The sequence below is a fragment of the Sciurus vulgaris genome (assembly GCF_902686455.1).
Source record: "Sciurus vulgaris genome assembly, chromosome: 1".
NCBI lineage: Eukaryota > Metazoa > Chordata > Mammalia > Rodentia > Sciuridae > Sciurus > Sciurus vulgaris.
Genome location: NC_136461.1, coordinates 157,809,274 through 157,836,317, shown reverse-complemented (window position 1 = coordinate 157,836,317; position 27,044 = coordinate 157,809,274). Strand labels below are relative to the sequence as shown.

The 27,044-nt window shown below is 39.2% G+C and overlaps 1 protein-coding gene and 1 long non-coding RNA gene across 2 annotated transcripts in view; one reads left to right on the top strand and one right to left on the bottom strand.

Moving 5' to 3' along the window:
* CHMP4C (charged multivesicular body protein 4C) overlaps positions 1-14,616 on the bottom strand; it is a 32,378-nt gene extending 17,762 nt beyond the window's left edge. Inside the window, exon 1 of the mRNA XM_079109999.1 lies at positions 14,266-14,616. Within this exon, the coding sequence (XP_078966125.1) occupies positions 14,266-14,455 (190 nt within the window). The 5' untranslated portion in view covers positions 14,456-14,616. The remainder of the gene's footprint in view (positions 1-14,265) is intronic.
* Positions 14,617-14,679: 63 nt separating this feature from the next.
* On the top strand, positions 14,680-23,396 carry LOC306643747. Its single transcript, XR_013759036.1, has 3 exons — positions 14,680-14,850; positions 20,867-20,943; positions 21,848-23,396. It is a non-coding gene; the product is annotated as an uncharacterized lncRNA (long non-coding RNA).
* Positions 23,397-27,044: the final 3,648 nt, after the last annotated feature.

Here is a 27,044-nt window from a genome sequence, read left to right as displayed (position 1 = left end):
GGGAGAAATATGAAAATTCCCCCTGGGTTGGGATCTCAATTTACACTTTAATTCCCATATTGCAAATTACAGATTGGCCCGCCCCAGAGTTCCACCTCACACAGAGCCAGTAAGATGATGAAAGTAAGTAAAGCAGGGAGAGGGTCCGGAAAAGGGCCTTCTTTCTTTTCTCTCTTGTGAGAGAGAGAAATGTTTCTCTACTGTGACATTAAAAAACAGTGCCAGGCCAGGCACAGTCGCACACACCTGTAATCCCAGTGACGGAAGCAGGAGGATTACAAGTTCACGGCCCGCCTCAGCAACTCAGCAAGACCGTTTTCAAAATTTAAAAAAATTTAAAAGGCTGGGGTTGCGGCTGAGTGGTAAAGTGCCTCTGGGTTCAATCTCTAGTACAAAAAAAAACCAAAAACAAAGCAAAACAAAAAAACTAGTGTCAGAACACTGGCCTCAGACTCAGGACCTTAAGAGAAGGAGTGGGGACCCAGAGTCCAGGGAGCATAAGAATGATCTAATGGAAGCAGCACCACTGGGCTGCCGTCTGTGGTAGCCCTGCAGACCTGCCGGCCCAGCCACCCACATGTTCAAAAGAAGCAAGAAATCTGGATTTACAAGCAAAGTCCCCCAATTTTTAAGTGCTCATTTAAATATTTTATTTAAGTCCTGTGTAGGTAAAACCAATTACTCCTGTATGACTGGATCTCACATTTACTGTGACTTTTTTCAAAGGCATGCAACAAATGCTGCAAATCAAGCATGGCTCCTGATATGGCAAAGGACACTTTTAGAACCATGTGGTTTAACCTGTTTGGAAGGTATAATTAAATCTTCCAAACTCCCAGCACATGCTTTTAAGCAGCTGGTGAGACCTAGGCAACTTTCTTTCTAAAACAAAAGACTCTATTGTATCCCTCTGTAGTGGAGAAATACCCAAGGGTTTTGTCTTCTCACGTAATAGTGACATACCTCCAGCAAGAGAGCTGCAGAACAATGTGCTGTATGTTCTCCTGCTAAGGTGATACATGAGGAGTCTTTATTGCTGTCCACTGGGGATTGAGAATGAAATGCAAGAACTATCCACTTCAACCAAAATAAAACCAACCCTATGCAACTTAACTGCCAAAGGAGGAAGACTTTCAGTCATCTGGGCCAAATAACTTAAAATAGCAGAAAAGGGCTGTAGTTTCATTGCTTGTATAATGGATAGGAAATGTTGGTTTTAAAGGTCAGTCTATTCTTCTATCATCTAGGATGTATAAATGTGTGCATTGCTAATCCTGGCAAATAGGAAGAACCTTTCAGGAGCCATTATATCCAGTGATTATAGACAAACCTGGTCATGAAATATAAAACTGCATGATGACAGCTCTTCTCTATGGGAGGATGAGCCCTAGGGAAGGACTAATAAATGAGGGTTTGAAGATTAAGCCCAGTTATGAGAGTTCCTAAGACAGCTATGTCACAGATAATTGGTTATGTCATCTTCTGTTTTTAATTGGGGAATCTCATGATCAGGTTTTATTTGAGGAAGTTTACTGTAAGCCCTGTTCTTATTCATATACAAATCGCTTCATAAATTAAGCAGTACCTCCCATTTATGGAACATGATTTTAGTTTTCAAAAAGCACAATCTGAATAAGTGTCACAAACATTTCACGAGCAGGATAAAAATAAAATCTTTCTGTTCAAAGTCACAGGTTAGATTGTAAACAGCTGAGGAAATACTAGAAAATTTTAACAGTCATTTAGCCAGGGACAACCCATTATGAATTTCCATTATTTGTGCACAAAGAATGTTCTTTATTCATTCCTTTCAGTCACTTAACACATACCTACTGAGGATCTACCACATGCCTGGCACTTTTAGGAACTGGAGGAACAAAGAAATAAGATGACAAACTCAGAAAGGCAAAATGCAAAACAGGCATTCAATTGCTTATTCACTACGCTGTGAGCATTTATTAGGGTTGGGGGTATAGCTCAGTGGTGGAGCACTTGCTTAACTGTGCAAGGCCCTGGGATGGATTCCAGCACCACATTTAAAAAAAGCAGCATTTATTAAGCACCTACTATATAATAGGCACTGCACCCAAGGACACTAACATGCATAAGTAACATTCTTCATCTCAAGTTATAGTGAGAATAATGAGAATATACACAGTATAGTTGATACATAGAGAGATTTGAAATCAATCTCTCCCCCCACCCCCCTCTCCCTCGGGGGTAAGGGAAGGCTTCCCAGAGGAGGCAACGTAGATAAAGCCTGGTGACTGTCTACGCATATACTCAATACATTGATCCATAAAAATCATGATCTCTTTCCTGTGAGGTCGGAAATTAGGCGACTATAGGGGGCAAAGCTGAGCGGCTGGAACAAAGACCAGCCCACCAAAGGCGACCAGAAAGTTCGCAACAAGGTGGATGGATCCATTGACACTTCACACCCACCTGTCACTCAACAGGACCCCCTCCCATCCTAGTCTATAAAAACCCTGGGCAGCCAGGGCCACGTGCGATTTTCTCTGGGTCCCTATACCCCAGGGGTCTGGGAATTTCGCCCGAGAGCCAAATTCCAATAAAGCTTCCTTCGACCACTTTCTGTCCCATTTTATTTGGCAGCTAACTGTGCCTGCCAAGCCTGCCGAGTTTACATTTGGTCCTGCCCGCCAAGCCCGCCAAGCCCGCCTGGGCTTACATTTCCTACTGCAAATCTCATACCAATATGAAGTTTGTGGCTGAGATATATTGGACACCAGGAACTATAAACCTCACAAATAGAGCAAATCGCACCAGCTTGCCACACCAGCTGAATCTTATATATAACCTCCATATTTTCAGAGGTCTCACCAATATTAAATGTCATGGAAGGGTAAATAGTAAGCTAAAAAAAAAAAAAAAAACTGGAACACAACAATGATATATGGGATTATACAATGGCAAGACAGATGCCTGAGAAAACAGTAAAAGGGAATGAGATTGGAGAAGCTAAATCAAAGGTTTTCTGAGGAAAGAGCATTTGGAAGTGGAATATTGCAGTAATCCCACAACTTTGAACCTCATTGTGTATTTTAAACCATGGTGTTTGATTAATATTACGAAGCACAAAAGACAAGCTGATCAGTGCCCTCCTCCTTCTACAGATGTAGAGAGCAAATGAACAAAGGAAATTAAAGTTATTTCCCAACATTAAAGATGCTCATCTCTTCATTCTAAATAGTTCACAGTTGCTTTTGAGGAACAGGCCATTCTTGCTGTCAGGATATCATACAGGAGCATATTAGAGTAGGTAAACCCCAAGGGGAAGCTCATGATCCAAAAATGCTATCAACCCTGAATTGCAAAAAAGGAAGAAATGTAGCGTAAAAGACTTATTTTAAATACCCAGTGAAATTCTCATCCCTTATAATTAATTGCTGCAGAGGTCAATTGCCAGGCAAGTGGAAGTGATCTGTTATTGGAACAACATACCAATACATTAATTAAAATCTACTTGATATTCTTTGTGAAAACCTAATTAATTATTTGACACCAGGCAGAATACATAACTGATTGAATTTTTTTAACTTGCTACTAGTATTATTCATAACCTCACAAATTGGTACCCTTTGCAGACCTGCTGTCACCTAGAATATAAGAAAAACAGTATGAATACGAAATCAGCAAATGTTAAGAGAAAAATCAGAAAAAGCTACTTATGCGTATACAGGCTAGATGTGTACTTATGATGGAATTTATTCTACATATGTACCATGTTATTTACATGTACATATTTAACATGGTTCTATTTTCTACTTGTTGAACAAGTTCCTTGTTCATGTGATGCAGCAATAGTTTGTAGCACTGTACATGTACCGCACAGTGCTCCATCACCTGAAGTTCAGGGACCAACAAAACGTATCCCTTTCAGGTCTCACCGTCGATGACTCTATGGCCACTCTGTTGAGAACTTATGATCAACAAATCTTGGAATGACTCAAGATGACTATTAGTATTTTAAACTCTTTAGAAATACACTTATCCTGAAATTAATGACACACTATGCTATACTTCAATTCTTCAAAGACAAGTAACACCCAACAAATCAAGACAGTTGTCATGAATAAAAATATTAAACATTTAAAGCTCACAAAATGATATAACATATACTCTTCTATATGTGAATCTGTGGGAGGCGCGGGGTTCTGGGGATTGAACCCAGGGGTACTTTACCCCTGAGTTACATCCCCAGACCTTTTAATTTTTACTTCGAGACAGGATCTTGCTAAGCTGCTTCAGGCATTGCTAAATGGCTGAGGCTGGCTTGGAACTTGTGATTCTCCTGCCTCAGCCTCCCAAACTTCTGAGATTACAGGCAGGGGCCACTATGCCCAGCTGTATATACAATCTTTGAAACATATACAAATGAATGTAACATAATCATGATTTTCTTGTCCCCTCCACCCCCACTTTCTCTTTCTGCAGTTAACAGACTGGAACTTTTGAATTATGGTAATATTTCTGTTCAAATTCCAAGGTTATATTTACTTTCACTCTGTATGTGTTACATATGTGGAAAGAAATGATATAGCTGGGTGTGATGGTATGTGCGTGTAGTCCCATACCTACTCAGGAGGCTGAGGTGGGAGGATGTCTTAAGACCAGAAGTTCCAGACCAGCCCAGGTAATATATCAAGACTCCATTTCAAAAAAACAAATAAAAATTTAAAATAAGTGGTAATGTAAATAGCATGCTTACTGAGCAAGGCTCATAGAACAATATCACAGCCACAGAAAATGAGACACACCCATTATGACTATGTAGCCTGTAACACTGTGAAAGGATCAAAAAGATTCACTAGGAATTACTTAAAGAAAGAACAAAAATCCGAAAATGCTTGTCAAATATTGGGTTGCATAGTTCTTTTCTCTAAATTTCTATTGAAGACTGTATTTCCTTTAAGCTAGATGCTTGACATTAAATTTTAATTTTTAAATTGAGGATTTAACGTGGAATGCAGGATTCCCAACTTTTCATAGAGAATGAGCTCCTTTTCTTTGCCTGTAATTTTAGAATCACCATTCTTGCTTACTTGCTTTTTTGAGTGTGTTTTCTTCTGTGGGTAGTGATTATGGGGTTGGTATTTTAAGGATATGATGGAGGTTGCACAGAGGGATGGAAGTGGGGCCTGTCCCAACCTGAGGGGCTCACCCGCTGTCTAGGGTGTTTGTTAGAACTTCTAACAAAGGATAATCAGAAGAAGCAGGGGAGACTAAAATCACCAGTATTGTGTACTGAAAGCACTAAACTGATTGCATTTACTAAGGAGGATGATTGAGAATGTGATTTAAAAAATAATAAATCCTCAATATTATATTATTTTAAGTATTGTGATAATTAAAAAGGACAAGTACAGTCACATGCAATTAAGCTTTTTACAAAAACAATACCAACGTAGTTCACTCATGCCTATTTCAAACCTGACCTCCAAAGCAAAGAATTCTACGTTTAAAAAACTGAGTATTAGATATATGACCTTCTAACTTGGCTGGAATACCACACATTTTCCCCTCCTGTTATCTTGAAAATTATCTGAAATGTAGTTCTAAATACTGAGAATCAAGCCAGCACCACTAAGAACACCTGTGGGTGAGCTCACTGTACTCTTCTGCCACAGATTCTCAAAATCATATCAAGTCCTCTAACACTAGTATAGTCATAGGTTAGTAGTGAATTTTCTGCTTTATTCTATCTTATTTTGTCTGATTCAATAAACTGAAAAAAAGTCAAAATCAAGGAAAATTATATTCTTTTCTTAACATTAATATTTCCCAAATGTAGTGTCTTCCAGTCTGGTGGAATTTAAATGAAGAAGAATAATGAATGTTTCAATATTCATAATACTGTTCCAAATTCATTAAAGTTTTTAAAAAGTAAATGTACTGTTATGAAACATAAGAGTCCCAATTGCTCTTCTAGAAGTGTCCAGAACGCATCAGTAAATTGTCAAAACCTGTGTCACACGTACTTGACAGAATGGTTCTAAAGCTGCAATATTCTACACTCTAATTCTGAGAAGTTAGAAAATAAGACAATGATAACTAGAAGTCCATATGAATTCCCAAAGATGTAAAATGCCAAACTGTTAACCTCACAGGCACCTTTTCTTTAGATGCTTATTCAAGGAAACTCCATGGACCACTTGCTGGTTTCCTAATCTAGGACAGAAAAGTCATACAGAAAGTTTTGAGGACCACAGTATTGAAACTTACCCTCATCTCTTGAAATCGAATCTCCGACTGCGGCATTCTGAAGAGCTCTCTATTGAATGTGATGAAGCTAACACACTATCAGTTCCATGTGTGAGATTCACAAGGCACATAGGGCATTTTGTGTCAAAAGGGAAAAAGTTGGAGAAACAAGATGATAACAAGTTGAAATGTAGGTCGGGTGTATTCATAGCTAGATGAATAACTGAACTCATTGAGTGCTGATCTAACATGCCATAGCTGAATCTTAGATGAAACACTGTCACTATCATGCCGAAGTTATCTTGGAATGAAGTCTCCAGTGGGGAAGCCATAAAGTTCTGTCCTTTGCTCTGTCTTATTTGATATTTTAACAAAAGTCTCTGTAGCAACAAAAAAGATTGATTGTGGCTGATTCACCTAAAAGAAATAGATCATATAAAAGACAATACAATTGGAATTAAAAATTCTTAATTTTAAATTGAGAATTTGATTAAAATTCTTAACACAAAAAGAAGGCTTACTAGAAATACATGTAAAATACTAAATTTGAACTTGACATATTGATTGAGATGAGAGGGTATTACCCTGACTAGAAGTTTTAACTCTTTCCAAATCTAGTAAGGAAAAAGTAAGCCACATGAAAAGTACATACAAACCGAGGATGTATTGACAGAGAAAAGGAGATAACAAGCCCAGGGCACTCTGTGCTGGTCAGTACCTAGGTGTGTGAGTGAGAGCGTAAGTCAATATAGGATCCTTGCCAGGTATCAGCGGGAGAGAGTAAGTCAATATGGGATACTTGACAGGGATCAGAAGCAGTGGAGGGTAAGTTTTAAAATCCCAGTTTAAGCAAATGGTATTTTCAGGGCTTGGGCAAATGTTTTAGGTTCTCCCACTATGGGCTGTCTATGTGGAGCCTCTGATGTGAGGGATGGAATCTTGGAATAGAGGCTGCGAGAAGGAACACATTTCTTCACATTGCTGTAACCTGCTTTTCTGGGAGAGAAAAGGGTCAGTTGACTGGGGAGGAGGACCTGGCCTAATATTCATTAATGATCCAGTTAAAAAAAAAACTTATTTTCTTTTTTTTCCTCCAGGTACTAGAATACAGAGTATAGTACAAGATAATCAGATAAACAAAGGCAAACATATATGAGAATGCCCAGTTGTAATTTGAATATTAGATAAGTCTGAGACCCTCTGTAACTGTTTGAGTTGTACTACCTATAGACGTGTGAATGTCCCTAAAGAAAGTGAGTCAGATAAAAAAAAAAAAAAAAAAAAAAAAAAAAACCTGAGTCAGGTGAATATGAGGACCTGTCAGAAGTTCCTTAACTATTGCTTCAGGTGTCTGAATGACAACAGAGAGGTGGAGAAGGAATGGGGTAAGGGAAGAAAACTGAGTAGAGATCAGTTGCTTGCAGGTGAATAGAGCATTGAATAATAGTTCACAGGCCCTCAAGTGTGGTGGGGATCAGAATCATTAAGGTAGCTCTTCAAAATTCAGATTTCTGGATCCCACACCCATCCTACTAAATCTAGCAGATACTGGTGAGCAAACATTTTAATATGCATCCAGAAGGAATGCTAATGCAGGTAATCGGAGAGCCACATTCTGAGAAACTCTTCGGAAAGGAGGTCACCAGGTAAGCTATCTCCCCCAGAGGACTTCTGCCAGGGTCCTGCTGTTACCTGAGCCACGCTTTTGCCCTCAGGGTTAGCTGGCTCTGTTGTGATTCTCTTCACACTGTAGTCCTTCTGGTCCCTGGTGAGTGAGGGTGGAAGCATTCAGCCTTATGATAAGTATAGTAAAAAGCAAAATCAAGAGACCAAGGAGGTTCTTCTCACTGACATAAGAGTGGGATTGTACACACATCCCTTCTCCGCAGCAGACCATGTCCACAGCATGACTGAAAGCAAATCCTTCCCTGTCAGTCCACACAGCCCAAACTCCAAAGCAAGACAGCTTATTCAAGTAGAGGATGTCCTGCCTGGGCAACTCACTTCTCCAGACACCTGATGAACTGGGGTGGGGAGGGTGGCCTCAGCACCAGATTTTCACTTGAATCATATGTAATGTTACCAAGGAGAGCTCTGGGCCAAATTTACTTCCTGCCTCAGCCTTTTCTATCAATCTATGAGCTCAGCAGGCTGAGGCCCACAGAGAGCCACAAATTGGATCCATTCCTTTTCACCTAATTACATATCTGGAGTTCCTGCTCAACGCTGGACAAGACAAGCAGCAGGGCCACCACTAGGTTAAGGGGAGAAAGAGGCAGGTAGGACACAAAACGCAGGTAGCACTCACTCAGGTCACACAGGGTGTGCCCTGGACATCTCACCTGCTGCACTCTAAAGTGGGCCCTGGGGAGCAAATCTCAGCACAGTAAAGAGGTTTGCTAAGGGAATAAAAATTGGGAGATCAAGGAAAGAGACTCTCAGAGAAAAGACTGCTGTCCCACAAAAGAGATGCAGTAGATTTATTAAACATTATTGCAAGAGACAAAATTTGGGCCAATAAGTGGGTTGATTTCAGCTTTAAAAAAAATGCAACTATCATATACTGATATTAATAGAGCACTATACTAAGTGCTTTATACAGAAATGTCATTCATCCTCACCACTCTAAGGATCTGTTATCACTGCATTATGCAGATGAGGAAATGGAGAATGAGCGATGCCAAGTGTCAGATTTAGGGTCACAGAGGTGCTATGTGACAGTCAGGGCTAGAATCAAGCCCAGTCCTGGTTACTCTGAAACCCAGGTTATTAACTACAACACCAAGTTATTTTATATCAAATTATAAAAGCTATACCATGAAATTGTACTTGAGCAAAATCCCTATGGCCATCTGTCAGGGATGCTATAAAAAAAGACCTCAAAAAGGAATTAGAAAATTAACTTCTAAGGTATATTGCCAAACCAATGTGGCAGCAGAGGTTTGCAGTGTGCTAAGATAAATGACATCTCCAGCTCTGGAGGCCACCAGCCTGGGGCATGAAGACTCCAGGCCTGCTTGTCTTATTCCAGTAAGCATATAAATAATCATTGCACATGGGTACATGATGTGAAAAGGGTCAGGAAGCATTGGAAGAGTAAGAGACCTGTTTTTTCCTATGTCATTAACAGGACAATGGATTTGGAGTTCTGATCCTGAAACATGGCAATAGGCAGAATCATCTAGAAGCACTTTTATAAAATCTGATGTCTAAACCCCATTCCAGAGAGTTGTTTCAGAATCTACAGAAGTGGATCCGAGGAATCCAGGTGACTTTACAATATAGCCAGAACTAAAAACTGCTGTAGGTGACAAGCGTTCAGAAAGGGAAAAAAAAATTAAGCAATATATAATGTTGCATTTGTACAAAGAAGACCACTAGCTGTAAAGCACGTGTTATATGATAGTGATCTGAAGAACTAAAAAATTAAATTCTGAATCTTGCTCCAACTGTTATTCTATTTGTTTTGGTCCTAAGAATTGAACCCAAGGACACTTTACTACTTTGCTATATTCTCAGTCCTTTTTTTAAAAATTCGTTCTCATTAGTTTTACATGACAGCAAAATGCATTTCAACTCATTGTACACAAATGGAGCACAACTTCTTATTTCTCTGGCTGTACACGAGGCAGAGTCACACTGTTCATGCAAGCATGCATGTACATAGGGTAATAATGTCCATATCATTCCACCATCCTTCCCACCCCAACGCCTCTTCCCCTCGCCTTACTCCCCTCTGCCCAGTCCAAATTCCTCCATTCTTCCCTATCCCCTGCTTTCATGATGGATCAGTATCAACATATCAGAGAAAACATTTGGCCTTTGTTTTGGGGGATTGGCTTATTTCACTTAGCATGATATTCTCCAACTCCATCCATTTACCTGCAAATGCCATAATTTCATTCTTCTCTAAGGCTGAGTTATATTCCATTGTGTATATATACCACATTTCCTTTATCCATTCATCTGTTGAAGGGCATCTAGGTTGGTTCCATAGTTTAGCTATTGTGAACTGAGCTGCTATAAACATTTATGTGGCTGTGTCACTGGAGTATGCTGATTTTAAATCCGTTGGGTATAACCCAAGGAGTGGGATGACTGGGTCAAATGGTGGTTCCATTCCAAGTTTTCTAAGAAATCTCCACACTGCTTTCCAGAGTGGTTGTGCCAATTTGCAGTCCCACCAGCAATGTATGAGATAGGGTCTTACTAAGTGGCTGAGGTTGGCGTTGAACTTACAGTCCTCTTGCCTCGGTTTCCAAGTTGCTGGATTATAGACATGTGCCACTGTACCCAGTTCTAAGCATTACTCCTTTGGACCAATAAAATCTTGAATATCATGGTATCATGGTTGTCACAAAGTCAATTTGGTTATATATACTTAGATTCTTTTTGGTAGATATTTAAGGTAACCCTTAAAGAAGATTAAGGTGAGGAAAATTAGCTATTCCTGCATTGCCTTGCTACAAGTTATAATGCAACCAAGTTTCTGACTAAATTCTGCATGTGCATTATTAAACAAGCATGCACTGGTAAGCAAGCAAAAACAGGTTGTCAACCTGTTTCACAAGCTCAATGAATTCCCAACTCTAGTCCTTCAGATGCTCCAAAACACATTATTTGAAAGGCTCACTGAGGCAGACAGTGACATTTCCTAGAAGGCGCTATGCCCTACAGGAGGTGCACTCAAATCAGAAATCCACCAGAACCAATGACTGGATGCCACAGTGATTTGAGATCAAACCTCAGGCACCACCTGGTGTTAAGTTGTTACACACCTAGTAGATTCTTCTCACCAATTCATACATGGGTGTCACTGGCTCTTTGCGGTTCCAAAATCCGTGGATATTTGTCACCGCCTGCAGCAACAACTTGCACGGGTCTTATGGGTGGTGGAGTGGAAACTGAGGCACTTCTATCTTTCTCTTTGGTGCACTGCTTTCTTGCTTATTTATAGAGGATAGAGGAAATGAGGTTTACTTGCTTTGATAGGAGAGAGAGAGAGAGTTTGCTTATCAGAGACAGAGACTTTGCTTAAGAGAGATTTTGAAAGAAGGACAGGCTTTTCTTAGAGCTTAGAAGAAGAGAGACCTGCCACGCCTTAAAGTCCTGCATCCTGTGAACTAAGGGTACGTCTACCTAAGGTGACCTAGTGATGCGTCTCAGTTCTGCGATCTGCCTTCCGCCGCTGCCTGCTAGCTGCTGTGCCGTTTTTCCCTACTAGCTGCCGTGGCGCGTTTCCTAGCTGCTTTCGTGTTTGAGTCTTCTTCTACTACTTTTCTGCTAATGGCTGCTGTAGCGTGTTTTTCCCTCTGGCTGCTGTCGTGCGTATGTCCTTCTTCTCCTGCTTTTCTTCTGCCTAATGGCTGCTGTGTCTGTCTTGCTCAGCCAACGCTTATATCACCTCCAGGAGGCGGAGAGCAGGGCCACGCCTCTTACGCAAAGATTAGGCGAGTAGCTCTGAGCGGGCAATTAGTGCTCGAGAACACACGCGCATACATTGTGTGCGTGGAAGAGAAAGTCACCTGAGTGTGCTTATGTCAATTAACCTCCTCGCTGCAGATGTGATCAGGCACCATCCCGGCGTCACCAACATGGCACAGCCCCCAACACATGGGGGACAAGGAAGTGTCTCTAAACTACCTTAGCCAATCTACAAATTGAGAATGCTTACAATAACACCAATAAGATCCCACTTTTAACACTTATCGTACTAATTTAGAGGTTACTTGTTTTTCCAGTGAAACTCCTCGTGGACTTTCAGAATGCTGTCAAGGCTTCTGTTGTACAGAAACAGTTCATTCAAGAACTATCTTCAATGTAATGCTAGCTGATCATTCAGCTAGTAAACTTGACAGTGTGTTAGCTGACCAACCATCTCCAGAAGCAAAGCTTTAACTGCACGTATTCTATGTAACTCTGGTTATAATGTAAACTACAACCATTCTAGCAATGGCATAAAGGACAATGGGAACCACTTAGTACTAAGTATACAGGGCTTTAAGTTATTATGAGTTTGAAAATATTCTCAGTGGCTAAAAGAAGTAATTAGGTGTGTATGAAGTTATCTTGTATGTTTGGGAGATACCGATATTAACAGTGTTTCTAATGCACAGGGCTATGAGTGAATTCTTTCCATAGTTTATATTATAGATGGCCTGATTCTAATCAACCTCTGATGATTACTTGCAAGGGTTACTATAGAACCAGGCCTGGGCTAACACCTGTGAAGTTCCCGAGAATAAATGACAAAGAATGAAAGGATTTTCTAACACTAGTTAGTGATTTGTTCTTCACACTTGCATCTGTAATTTCCCTGATTCAAGGAAGTTAGGTAGGTGCTCTTAGCATTGCCTTTAATTTTCTTTGTCTTTACAAAGTCAGCTTTTGACACACATTGGTGAATCGCCAATTAGAGACCATTTGAAAAATTAATAAAACCCATATTATTTTACATCTGATTCTCTGAAAAAAAAATCTACATATTTACTGGTTCCTTGAAGAAGATATTCAGTTTTTCTGATCATTTTAAACCAATATTTACTAAGCAACCACAGTAGATAAAGTTACATACAGATCCAAATAGATGACAAAGGCAAAAGATGCCTTGACAGACACTAAGCAAATGTCAGAGTACATATCAAACTGAGGAGGAAGGGTGGAGTAACAAATTGACCAGCAACATTTAAGTAAGCCATAATGGCATGGTCTCAATTTAGAAACTGCCATTTAATAACTTCCTAAAACATTTTCTGACATGAAGTAAAAATAGAAACCACTACTTAGCTCTAAAACAGGCTATAATATGACCAAAAGTTATATGCAATAGAAGAGAAAAATGAAACTTGACCTTTTCATTGTCAGTAATAAGTGGCCATAAAAGTATCATGCACACATTAACAAAAAGAGGCTGTCAAGGTCAACTCCATGAAACACCATTCCTTTCCTGCATTAAACAATGGTAGCATCAGTAGGGTGAACTCAGTCTTCCCAAGGATTCCTTATGACTAAAGAAGCCCAACTTGAGGACATAAATGTTTAGGGTTTGGAGGTAAGCAGAGTCCTGTTCTACCACTTCTATTTCTGGGTCTACCTGGTATTATAAGAACAAATCACTTCATCTTCTCACTGGGTTTTTATATGTGCCATGGGTATCATTTGGATCTAGTCCTATAGAGAAAGCCATATACTGAAGAAACCAATTAACTCTGGCAGAGAACAAAGGGTTCAAGGTGCGACAGGAGAACCAAGAATTATTACTGACTCAAAGTCCCTTGTGTGTGGTAAAAACCAGTGATAGGAAATTTAATATTTAATTCCTCGACCTTTTTTTTTTTTTTTAAATATCTCAACTACATAACATCCAACCAAAGTTTTGAGGAGCAAGGTAAGCCAGAACATACTACAATATGCTTCAATGGAGATTTACACGAGAGTTCAAGTGTGTGGTTTGTGATCTGGTATACAAACACTGCAGAAAACTTACATGTGCAGTACTGGAGTGGGAGGGCAGGATCAGAGAGAGGGAACCAGAAGCAAAATTTAAGGGAGCGCCAGAAAACTCAGTGTTCAAAATCAATAACATTTACTGCAATATTTACTAAAACTCGAAATTAATACAAACATTCATAAACAAAATATCCCATTAATTTTTTTTAATTAAAAAGTGCCATACAGAACAATATACTAGCCAGATACCAGAAAAAAAGAATTAGTAATACCTATCATGTCTTTATTTGAACATTTGATTTTGGATCCATCATGGATTTTTGTATTAATTTCGAGTCTTTTAAATATGGCATAAAAACATTGCTCATTTCGAGATTTTGGGAGCTTCCTTACATTTTGCCATCCAGGTAAAAGTACCTTGCTTAGATTGCCCTAATCACCTGGCCCTGGGGGCTAGGATCAGTTCCTAGAAAGGCTCTGAAGCAAATCCGGACGCCTGGGGGACCAGGATGCTGTGCGCCCGGCTGTTCCCAAGGGAAGGGCCAGAGGTAGGTGGGAGAGCTGCGGCCTGGGGGCGCGCCCCCAGCCTACCTCGCTTATTCTGCGTGCCGTGCTTCTTTGCCAGGGCGAGTTCTCTCTGGATTCGATTCTCCAGGTACTCTTGTTTCTTGCCCAGCATCTCCTCAGTCTCCCGAAGTCGGGCCAGGGCTTCCTGGGGGCTGGCAGCAGCCCGGCTCTTAGAGGAGCCTCCCCCTTTAAAGAACTTGCCCAACTTGCTCATGGTGTGGAGTTGGGGGTCGTGCTGTCCCGGGGCGTCTCCGGAACTCCCCAAGGATGCGCCCAGGGGACAAGGGGGCCAGAGAGTCCAGACCCAACAGGCGACGCTCCCGGCAATCAACAAGTTGTCAGGGCAGGTGACACACACTCCTGGGCATTTCCTGGCTGCCTGCTCGGCCCCGCCCCTCGGCGCTACCGGGCGGGGAGGGCACCCCATTTCCAGTCGGCCAGCCGGCGCCACCCGCCCTCTGGGAGTTGTGGGAGAGCAAAGTTGAAAAGGGCAGAAAGACTGCGCCAAAGTTGCTGCTTGATCCAAGCAGGGGACGCACGCAGGGATGAAGAACTGGTTTGTGAATGGCTCCAGGGGTCTTGTGCGGGACCTGAACACGTGTATAACAAGTGCGTTTTGCCCACCTGGAGATGTAAAATGCTTCATCCATGCGTGTGTTTTGCGCGCGCGCGCGCGTGTGTGTGTGTGTGTGTGCGTGCGTGCGCGCGCGCGCGCGGGCCCTGGGGTGGGCGCTCAGGTCTCCGTTCTTGTGAATAAGAATACTCAAAATATTTTTCTCCAAGTGTGTGTCCTGTAGGTAGGGGTGTGTGGCTTTCGGGACATTATGATAAATGTTTGTGAGCAAGTTAGGAGGAGCTGGTCAAATGGCTGGCCAGCATTTGTATGGTCCCGGCAGGTTGGTGTGTGCTTGGCAGCCGCTGGCATAAGTGTATCTACATTATTATCTTTAAATAGCTTCTAGTGAGAGAAAGATGTTTTTTTTTTTTTTTTTCCCTAAAGTCAGGACTTGGAAGTGTGTTTGGTGGTTATATTGACTTATATAATGAAAAATCTGAAGCTTTCTGTGTGATTGGGGGTATTTTAAAAACCTTAAATGGAGCTACTCTTGTGTTTGAATTTTATCAGATGCCTTTATATAGTTACCTAAGAAACAAAAAGTAGAGAACATCCTAGGGAAAAGATACATTATTTAGGTCATGCTCATTATCTTTGTCACATCTATTAGAGCTGCAAGCAAAGACTTTGGTAAAATGAAAGGATATATGTAATGATTACGCAATGCCACCAAAAACCTGTGTTGAATATGCTACAAAGAAGTGGTGTGTGAAATTCAGTCTGTGTTCAAGTTTTCAAATATTAGCAAGGTTCACTGCAGAATGCAGCCCTTTTGAGCTACATTATCCAACATCATCAGAACCTATTTGTAACTGTTAGCAAACCACTGTAATGGGGAAAACAGCATCCATTATTCTAACAAATTCACCTTGATACCCAAGATCAAGGACCTAATTTTGTCTACCATCATATTAACACAGAAGCAGCAAGTTATTCCATTTTACCCAACATTGGTATAGCTAGCATCAAATTTTGCAAGAAAAAAAAATTGAACATTTTCATAGTAAACTTACCAGTATACATCACACACACACACATAAGGTTACCATTTCCCAATAACTGCAGCAAGCTACGAAAAGTTCATAAACATGTTTTAAATTTGCTTTCTTGATTAGATTTTAATCCCCTTAAAAACTGAATAGTACACGTCCTATTATGCTTCCCACCACTGACCAGTTGGCCCAAATTTTACCAGTATATTATTTTTTAACCATGTTTTCTTCTTCTTTCCTTCCTTCCATCCTTTCTCCCTCCTCCTCTTCCTCTCCTTCTCCTTTTTTTTTTTTTTTTTTTTTGTACTGAGGACTGAGCCTAGGGGCACTGTATCACTGAGCTTCATTCCCAGCTTATTTTTTTACTTTAGTTTTTAATTAGGAGATAGGGGCCCTTTAAGCTAATGAGGCTGGCCTTGAGCATGCTGTCCTCTTGCCTTAGCCTCCTGAGTCACTTGAGTATATTCTACATATAAGAGACTGAGAATGCAAGTATAGTCCACCCTCTGGGAGGTTATTGTCCAGCTATTGTAGTGGTAGCTGCCAACTTTTGACTGCCACTATGTGGCAAGAGTGCTACATGCATTATCAATTAACCCTACATAACCCTGAAAGACAAATATTCCTTTTTCTGTTTGATAAAGGAAGTACCTAAGGCTCAACTGGTCACACAGTAAGAGTGGAAGAGAGCTTTATTTTCAAACCTATGATCTTGCCTGAGCTGGTCCAGAAGAGTAATTCATGAAGTAGTTCATATTATAAATAATATGATGTGAAAAGGTTATGACAAGGCATCCAACTTAAAGGATCCTATAAGCATTAATGAATTCACGGAAGGATGCATTTACATAGGAACTGGCCAGTATACCAAAACATTTTTTGTAGTTCACCATTATATTTTTTTGTTAGAAGAACACTGAACAAATGGAACAGAGGGACTGAAAGTTATAAAGGGGGTAGCATAACCATCCACCCACCTGCTCTCATTCTTCAGATATTTATTGAGCATCCCTATGTCCAAGGAATTGTGCTAGTAGTATTGGGGGATATGATTAAGACAAGATAGAACCATTCTTTGTTCCAACAAAGTTTATACCTTAGGGGAGAAGTCAGAAATTGAGCAAATTATCTCACAAATAATGAACTTTGTAAGTTAAAGTTATAACAAGTTCTGTGGAGGACAGCAACTATGAGAGTAAATAATAGAGGAAACTGATCTTCTCCTGGGATCAGAGAAGAGGGGTCTGAAAAAGTGACGCTTAAGCTGGAATTTGAATGATAAATGGAAGTTCCCTGAGTTTTCAGACAGGACATTAGTGTTTGAGTCTAAGAAATCACTCAGTCCTTTTTTTCCTTCTTCCTTCCTTCATTTGTTCATCACTTTTTCCTTAGTGTATTCTGTGTAGCCAGCACAGTTCTAGATGTGGAGGTTCAGTAGCAAACAGAAAGAAAAAAACCCGTGGATTTTTGTAGCCTGTGTTCTTGTGAAGGGAAGAGAGACAATTAATTAATTAAGAAAGTAATGTACACTATGTGCTACTTGGGGGAAAATGGGGACTGTTAGAGAATTAAGAGTACAAACAATATGTACAAATATCTCAAATCTGTAGTATTAGTGTTTGAAGGAAGGTCAGTATAACTGGGGTTTGGAGATAAAAGAGAAGAGTGTGAAAGATTACCTTCAAAGGTAGCATCCTGCTCACAGAGGGTCCCCATCATGTGTTAATGATTCATGTTTTATCAGAAGAGCAATTGAAAGTCAATCAGAAGATGAAATAAAGAATCTGGTTATTAATCTGTAAATTCAATGGAAAAAGTAATTTATCCAATTTAATGTGTGGCACTTTCAGAAACACATGTGGTATGCAAAGCAAGACACATTTAAATTAAAAATCATTCCCTTCCATTAATACATAAATTCAATAGGGAAAAGATAATACTTGCAAGCAAGTAAACCATCCAGATATGTATTAGTGTTTAATCCAGCAGTGGGATGTAGAAAATAAATTTTTAAATCAATGATTCAGAAGCTGAAAATAACACATTAATCTTCATTCAATACTCATCCTACAAATGTGATTTCATAAAGAGTTCTCAGCATCTAGTGTATTTTTCATTTTCTAATCTCAATTGATCTCAGCTAATAAGGAGGCTGTTGTTCAAAAGAATGATCTTGTTCAGGATGATTTACCATGGTTAAGATAGCAAAGGAAATTGGAAATTTATAGATCTGTTAAAAAGACCTAGATGTCAGGCTAATTGATACATTTTGGCCACCCCTTGAAATTGCATCCATTTTTAGAATGCCAAATGAACTCTCTAAAACAACAGAAGAATAATTATCCTTTAAACATACTGCAGAATAATCATCAAATAGTTATTTATTAAGCAGTTCAACCAGCATGTACACATTCTTTTCATCAGCAATTCTTTTTTGCTTCTTAGAACCAAATATTCATCGTATGTAATACTCAATCACAGTAATGAGTACAAAAGTAGTCATTATGAAAAATAATAATTTTGCAAAACTACAAGGTTGATTGCCCTAATTTGTAATGAAAATATATGGTGCCTGTGACTGAGTTCCACCTGTATTGCTTTTTGTCCATGTTTCCCATATCTTTGTCCATCCCTGATCAGAGAGAAGTTAAAAAAAAAAAAAAAAAAACCTAAGACTTATCAGACTTGGCTTTAAAATATTTTCTACACCACGTTTAATGGATATAAAATGTAGCCCCGCACACAGCTCAATGTCACCCTTGTTGCACAACCTTCTAAAAGCTAATTTTTACACTTTCCTTTACCTCCAGAATTTAATTATTCTTGAATAGAATCACATGAGATTTGTACCTAATCCAGAAACACAGATTCTCCCCAGTCCAGTTCCTTTCCTTCTCATTTAATGATAACCTCAGAGTTCCATTTGCTTAGGCCAAAAGGAATTGTCCTTGGAATTATCATTGACCCACATTCAATCCATCAGCAAATCCAGGGGCTCTAACACAGAAACCTGACCCCTTGTCACCACCAACATTGCAAACATCACACTTTGAGCCAAATTCCCTAGATTATCCCTGAGGGACTTCTGGTTGAATTCCCTATAAACACTCTGATCTTGCCACAGTTCCTACAGAGCAGCCAGAGTAAGCCTGGGTCAAAACCCTCCAGTGATTTCCCTCCTCACTTCAGTTAAAAGTCAAGGTCTTCACAAATGTCTTCAAACCCTCATTTGAAGTAATACTGACCCCCAGCCTAACCTCAGCAGGGACTCCCTGTCCATACATCCTATCCCTTTCCCTGGTTCACTCTGCTCTAGCCCCACTGGCCTCCCCCTTGGGCTGCAATACACTAGCACACTCTCCCTGCTGAGTCTCTGCCCAAGCTGCTCCCCTGCCTTGTAATTTACCCCCAGACATCTAATTTGTTCACTCCTCACCTTTTTTTAGGTCTTTTTATAAAATTACATTGTCACCCCACTGTATTTTAAGTCGCATCTCTAACCTCTGATACCGTTTTGCCCACAGAACTTCTATCCCCTTTCTTGGTTTTATTTTTCTCCATGATACTCACTACCATCTGTTATATGCTGTTTGGGTTGTTTTCATTCTGTTTATTTTCCATTTCCATTGCTCCCAGGATGATCCCCACTAGAGCAGATGTTGCTATTTGTTTTGGTCACCAGGATCTTGCCAGTTCCCAGAACTGAGCCTGGCACATTGTAGGCACTGTATTAATATTTATTGAATGCAGGGAGGAAAGAAGGAAGTGGGGAGGGAAGGAGGGCAGGAGGGAAGGAGGGAGGGAGAGGAAGGAAAACAACATAGGTGATAAAATATCCAAATGATGGTACAACAAATGAAAAAATTTGAAACTAGATCCAACAATCGGTGTCATCACTCTGACAATACAGAAGAGACACCCCAGTTCCCCATTAAATCTCTGAGACCAGTTACAAAAGTTCTCACAAAATACCTGGTCCATCTTACCTGAGGCAAAGGAAAACACTTGACCCGGTACTGCAACTAGAAAAGGAGGCAAATACTTTCTCAAAATAAAAATGTTTTATCTAGAAAATCATTGATATTTTTAGATCTGTTATTCCTTTTAATTGGTAGGAATTTCAAGGAGTGAAGGTAATAGTAGCTGTTGTTGCATCATCAAAAAACTTCTATAGTTAATTAGACTAATTAAATATTCACCTCCTGCCAAAATGCAATTTAAGCTGTTGTTTCAAAATGATTTCATGTGTGCTCGTCAGGGCTACTAAAATTATCTCTCTAAAGAATGATTACTTAAGAAAATGCTATAAACTTACCTGCGAGGGCAAACTATTGCTTAAAAATATGAAGATTTCAAAAATGCACACATACATACACAGCATGCATGAACACGGGTATGTATGCTTGTTTGCACACAAACATACAGATACACAAAGTGTGGCCATGATGATGGGACTGGGGACATGATGATAAGTTTTTCTCTATATCACATCACACAGTTCCTTCCTCATCTCTACTGATTAAACTGTAAGCATTATAAACACTCTATGAGTATTACATAATATGTTTTTTTTGGGGGGGGGGTTGTTTGTTTGTTTTGGTACTTGGGATCTAATTCAGGGCCTTGCACATGCTGGACAAGCACTCTACTACTGAGCTATATCCCCCAGCAATTTTAAATTTGATTTTGAGAACGTCTCATTAAGTTGCCCAAGTTGAATGCAAACTTTTGAAACTTCTGCCTCAGCCTGCTACATTGTTGGGATTATAGGCATGAGCCAGCAAGCCTGGCCATATTACTGTTTTTAGTTTCTTCACCATCCTGTTACCTTCCTTTTAATATCTTCCAGTTATCCTGTTTCACACCCAAAGTATATACTCAGAACCAAGCAAAATATTCCTGGTGTTTCTGATCAGAGGGGCACATAAAACACATTACAGTGTTCATGTTCCTTGTTCTAAAAATTGTATTTTAATAATTGTGGTTAAGATTATAACAGCTATCCCTGTAATTCAAGTGGCTCAGGAGGCTGAAGCCAGAGGATCACAAGTTCAAGACCAGCCTCGACAACTTAGCCAGGTCCTCAGCAACTTGGTGAGACCTGTCTCTAAATAAAAAATAAAATACATAAAAGGGCTAGGAATGTGACTCAGTGGTTAAGTGCCCCTGGATTCAATCCCTGGTACAAAAAAATAAATAAACAAAAGATTTTAACAGCTTTGGGGACAGCTATATATCAATGTTGACTGGTTTATTCATTGATTCAGTGAACAGATATTTTTTGAAGCCTTGCCATGTGTTGAGCACTGATCAATGAGCTGGAGATATAATGCATAAGACATTACCTTTCTCCTCAACTGACAAAGAGAAAGCAGATATAAATCAGTGGTAGAAATATAAACTTGAAAACTGTAACATGTTACGAAGAAATATTTGGAAATATGAGAAATGTAAGAATGTACACTGAGGTAGTGGAAATGATGGGCCCCAACATTATCTATGTCCTTATCCCTGAAACCTTTGGCAAAAAGGACTGTGTGTGACTAAAGTAAAGCTCATAAGATGGGGAGATTACTCTGAAACATCCCAGGGAGCCCATTGTCATTGCAAGGATATTTAAAAGAGGAAAGTAGAAGGGTTAGAGCCAGGAAAGGAGATACGACAGGAGAGATGGAGGAGTATGGGGAGGCAAGGAGAGATTTGAGGATGTCTGTTATGGTTTGGATATGAGGTGTCCCCCAAAAGCTCACATGTGACACAAGAAGGTTCAGAGGAGAAGTGATTGGGTTACAAGAGCCTTAACCCAATCAGTGAATTAATCACCTGATGGGATTAATTGAGTGGTAACTAAAGGCAAGTGGGGTGTGGGGACATAGAGGAGGTGGAGCATTGGGGACATAACTTTGGGGTATATATTTGTATCTGGAGCGTGGAGTCTCTCTCTGCTTCCTGATGTGAGTTGCTTTCCTCTGTCATGGTCTTCTGCCATGATGTCCAGCCTCACCTTGAGCCCTGAGGAATGGAGCCTGCCTTCCTTGGATGGAGACCTCTGAAATCGTGAGCCCTCAAGTAAACTTTTCCTTCTCTACATTTGTTCTGGTCAGATTTTTTAATCACAGCAGAGAAAGAGCTGACTAAAACAGTGCCATTTTGTAAGCCCTGGAGATGGAGGAAGAGGTCACCAAACAAGCAAAGCAGGCAGCCTTTGGAAGTTGGTAAAGGCAAGGAATTGGATTCACCTCTAGAGCCTTTGGAAGGAACCCAGCCATGTTATACATGGATTTTGGGATTTCTTGCCTACAAAACTTTAACATAATATATTTTTGTTGTTTTAAACCACTATATATATGCTAATTTATTAAAGCAACAATAGGAAACCAGTATATATAACAAAGGTCCTGACCGTATCTGGGACACATCCTAGAACCCTCTCCTGAGAGCCAAAAGATGAGGAAGAGATTATCAGGTAAATAGAGGGAAGGGAGAAAATTTTCAGACTAATAGGCTTGTTCATGTGACTTGGCAGGAAGAAAGTCAGGAAGTAAAACTGATTAAGAGGCCAGTGTGGACTTAAAGTGTAGAGTAGTTTTAGATGCTGGGGAGAATAAGGCAGGAGTTAAGTCATTTTTATAGGCCATTCTATAAAATGGGGATAATAATGGTATCTAGTTTAAAAACTTCATGAAATAATGCATTTAGTTGCCTGGCACATAGTAAGTAATCAAAAAGTTTAAATTATTAATATTATAAAATTTTGAAATTAGAATGTTCAAAAGTTGATATTGTGTGGGGGAAAAAGATAGACTCATACATTGCTGGTGGGACTGCAAACTGGTGCAACCACTATTGAAAGCAGTATGGAGATTCCTCAGAAAACTTTGAATGGAACCACCATTTGACCCAGTTATCCCACTGCTTGGCTTTTACCCAAAGGACTTTAAATCAGCATACTACAGTGAATCTGCCACATCAATGCTTATAGCAGCTCAATTCACAATAGCTAAACTATGAAATCAACCTAGGTGCCCTTCAGCAGATGAATGGACAAAGAAAATGTGGTACATTTACACAGTGAAATACTACTCATCCATAAGAAGAAAATAAATTATGGCATTTTCCAGTAAATGAATGGAACTGGAGACTGTCATGCCAGCCCCAAAGAACTAGAGGCTGAATGTTTTCTCTGATATATGGGTGCAAAATCACAATAAGGGGGATAGGTAGGGAAGATTAGAAGTACTTTGGATTAGATAAAGGGGAATGAAGGGAAGGGAGAGGGAATGGAAATAGCAAAGATAGTAGAATGAATCGGGCATTACTTTCCTATATGCACATATGAATACACAATTATATGTATAATATTCGAACTACATTCTCCTGTCATGTATAACTAATAACAAATACAAAAGTGGAAAAACAAAAAAGTAATATGACATCTTTAAAGAATAGAAAAGAATTAGTCAAGAAAATAACAGTTTTCCTGGTACAGAAGAAGAGACAAAATAATATAAAATCAATAACTAATGTTATCATAAAATTGTTATTTAAGTTATCTGTGGTTTACAAGATAAATTTTAATACTGACGTCTCATAAAAAAGTGAAAATAAATTTTGAAAATATATTCACTTGCTCCAATTTAGGTGAAAATTATAAAGAATATGTTGAGCTTGTTGAAAGTGCTTTCCATTTTTTCTTTCTTTCTCATTAATACATTCTCTTATCAAATTGGTTTCTCCTGTGAGTGGTAATAAAACACAGAAACTTTGATCAAATGATTTTAACTATTGTAAAAAGAAAGTTGATCTTGAGTGGAAATAATCCCCTATGAATTATGGAATACCTCACTTTCAATTGTTTTGTTTATTGCCATGATGATGCTGTGTAACAAAACACCCCCAAATTCCAGGACCTCAACAATAAGCTTTCAAACTCATGCTCACGGACCTACAGGTCTGTTAAGATTTGTCTGTGCTGGAAAAGGCATGGCTGTCAATTAACCAAGCTCCATTCCAGGTTAGGGGTTGGTTTGGGGTGTTCTCCGCATGTGTTCATTCTGGGGCCAGGATGGCAGTAGCTCTGTGGCTTACATTCTCCTTGTGGTGTAGCACTAAAGCACCAGGGGAAAGACAAACCATAGAAACACAGTTAAATACCTAGGCCAGATCTGCCAACATTCTGTAAGCAATGAAAGTCATATGGTTGACAAATCCAACATGTATGAGTTGATAAAGCACACCTGCCTTCGCTGGGGAGAAAGACAGTGAATATTTGCTGAACAATAATTCAAACTGGCACATCTACTGGTTCATAACAGATAGTAAAACTCTATATCAAAAACTAATAACTTTGGGCTGGGATTGTGGCTCAGTGGTAAGAGCACTTGCCTAGCATGTGTGAGGCAGTGGGTTCAATTTTCAGCACTTTGTATAAGTAAATAAACAAAGGTCCATCAACAACTAAAAGTACTTTAAAAAATAATGACTTCGATTAACAACTTACATTTTTCTCTCTTACTCATATTTATTAATATTATATTGAACTTAGATTTTGAATAACAAGGGATTCTAAATATGCATATAATATAATAATATAAGTAAATAATAGTAAATAATTATTTGCTTATAACATGGAATTTTGTATGTATGTATTCAGCACTGGAGACTGAACTCAGAGGCCCACTACACTGAGCCACCACTGACCCTTTTTCATTTTAAGACAGGGTCTAAGTTGGTGAGACTGGCCTCAAACTTGCAATCCTCCTGCCTCAGCCTTCCACTTCACTGGGATCACAGGTGTGCACCACCATGCCTGGAATATGAAATTTTAAAAGTAAATGGGATTTAAAAAGTAAAACATTATTGCACTCTTTCCAAATGTATAACAATAAAATAGCCACTTTTCACACCTACTTGAAAATTTTAAATGTTTCTAAGCAATCGTAATTTCAGGCACTAAGTTTATTCTTATACCTTTTGGTAGTGCCAGAAAATTCAAGGAAAAGTGAATTATATTTTAATCAATTAAAAAATAAAATAGAATTGGGTGCAGTGATGCATGCCTACAATTCCAGCTACTTGGGAGGATGAGGCAGAAGGATAGTAAGTTCAAAAGAAGCCTGGTCAACTTAGTGGGACCCTGTCTCAGAATAAAGAATATAAAAGGGCTGGGGACAAAGCACAGTGTAAAGTGTCCGTGGGTTCAATCCTCAGTACCTAAATAATTAAATAGAACATCAGTACTCCAAATATTTGTTATGAATGAGTTTGAACATCCTTATAGTGTTAAGGGGGATCATACGTAATTTCCTACTGCCTTGTCTAAATATGCCAAATCTTTAAATAGAATTAATTTTCCATTCTCCAGTATATTACTTTTAAAGAAATATTTTTATTGCAAAACAACATATTGGCAGAAAAGTGCACAGACACACAGAGACAGGTTAACAAAGAATTGTACAGAGAATATCAATAATAACCACAACATGTGACTCAGAATAGGGCATTACCCCCACTACCACCCTAAGTTTGCCTTTCCGATCAGTCTTTCCTTACCTCCACAGTTATTCACTCTTCTGCATTGCACTGTTATCTTTATTTTCTTTATAGGCACACCTCTATGTGCTGATCCCCAAACAATTTAATGATGCCTCTTTGAACTTTGTATAAGTGGAATGATATGATGTGCATTCTTCGGGTTTTATTTTACCACAGAATACCTTATTTTTAAGTTTTATCAACATTCTTGTATACAGTTGTATCGCATTCATTTTCACTGTTGTAAAGGATTAAACTGCTTAACTATTCCATGATTTATCTTCTCTGCTATTGGTAAGCATTTGGTTTATTTTCAGTTTAAGCTGTAACCAATGGGGCTCTTAGCATTCTTTTATGTCTCTCCTGTGCTCAAATTCCCTGAAGTACATAGCAATAATACTGTTTCAGGTGTTTAGATTGTGATCATTTTTCCATTCTAAAATCTGTAGAAAAGGGCTCTGCCCTCATTAGGTGTGAATAAAAACTCTAAATTTCAGCTAATTATTTCATAGATTTATATCAAATATTTATTATGTAGTCTAATGACATCATGGTAGATTGAAAGAATTACAACAATAAAAAAATCAACTGAATCCTCAAGCTGTAATCATATAACCTAGTAAAGGAGAAGATGTGCATAAAAATAACTATAAAAATTTGGAAGTAACTAAGTTTAATAAAGAGGTACAGACAAACCATACTAGGAGTCTAGAAGAAAGATTGGCTCCTTTGTAGTGGGAGGAACGAAGAAAAGCCCTGAAGTAATGACATTTGAATATGACTCTCAAGGATAGGTAGAAATTTGTTTTGTAAAGATAGTGAAAGGACATTCTGAAGCAGAGGGACTAGCACAAAGACACAGAGTAAAGAATTTGGGGATCGGAATAGGAAACCTGTAGTAACTAAAGTTCACCAGTGCATAAAACATCTAAGAATAGCTTTCTTAGTCATTTATTAAATATACATTTATTTTACATCTGACAGACTCAGGGTGATTACAATATAAGGGACAGGAAAAAAAGCATACATGACCTCTGTCTTCTTGAAGCTTACAGTTTAGAGGGGGGCATATTAACCAATAATCACAAACAAATGTGAAATCGATTATAAGACAACTGCTTTGAAAAAGATTCAAAATGAATTTAATAAAAGCAGGCTTTGTTCTAGTCAGGAAGAACAAAGAATTTCTTAAGCAAAAGATAACTGAGTGGGGTGCAGTGGCGCACACCTGTAATCCCAGCAATTCGAGAGGCTGAGGCAGAAGGATCGCAAGCAATCACTGATGCTTTTCCAGATCCTGTCATGAGTATAGTTGTCACTCCACTCTGCGGGGTGTCTGGTGTCATGTTAGTGGAATGGTATTCTTTTTACCCCACCTAGAAGAGTCTCTGAGGTGGCTCATCAGGCACGTAACTCCTCTACGTCCCAATGGAATCCTCATAATTCTCAGGTCGTTATGTTAAATGAATCTCTGCTCTAGAAACCGAGGAAGCCTACGTGCTGCGGACACACTCGAGACCTCAAGAAAAAATTTTCCTCTACCAGAATTAAAGAGAAAGAAACCGTCACTGCTTAAAAGACCTAGTGACTCCCTTTCAAGGGGCATTCAGTTCAAACCATATAATCAAGACAGTGTGGCAGAATGAGTCAGGAACTGAGTA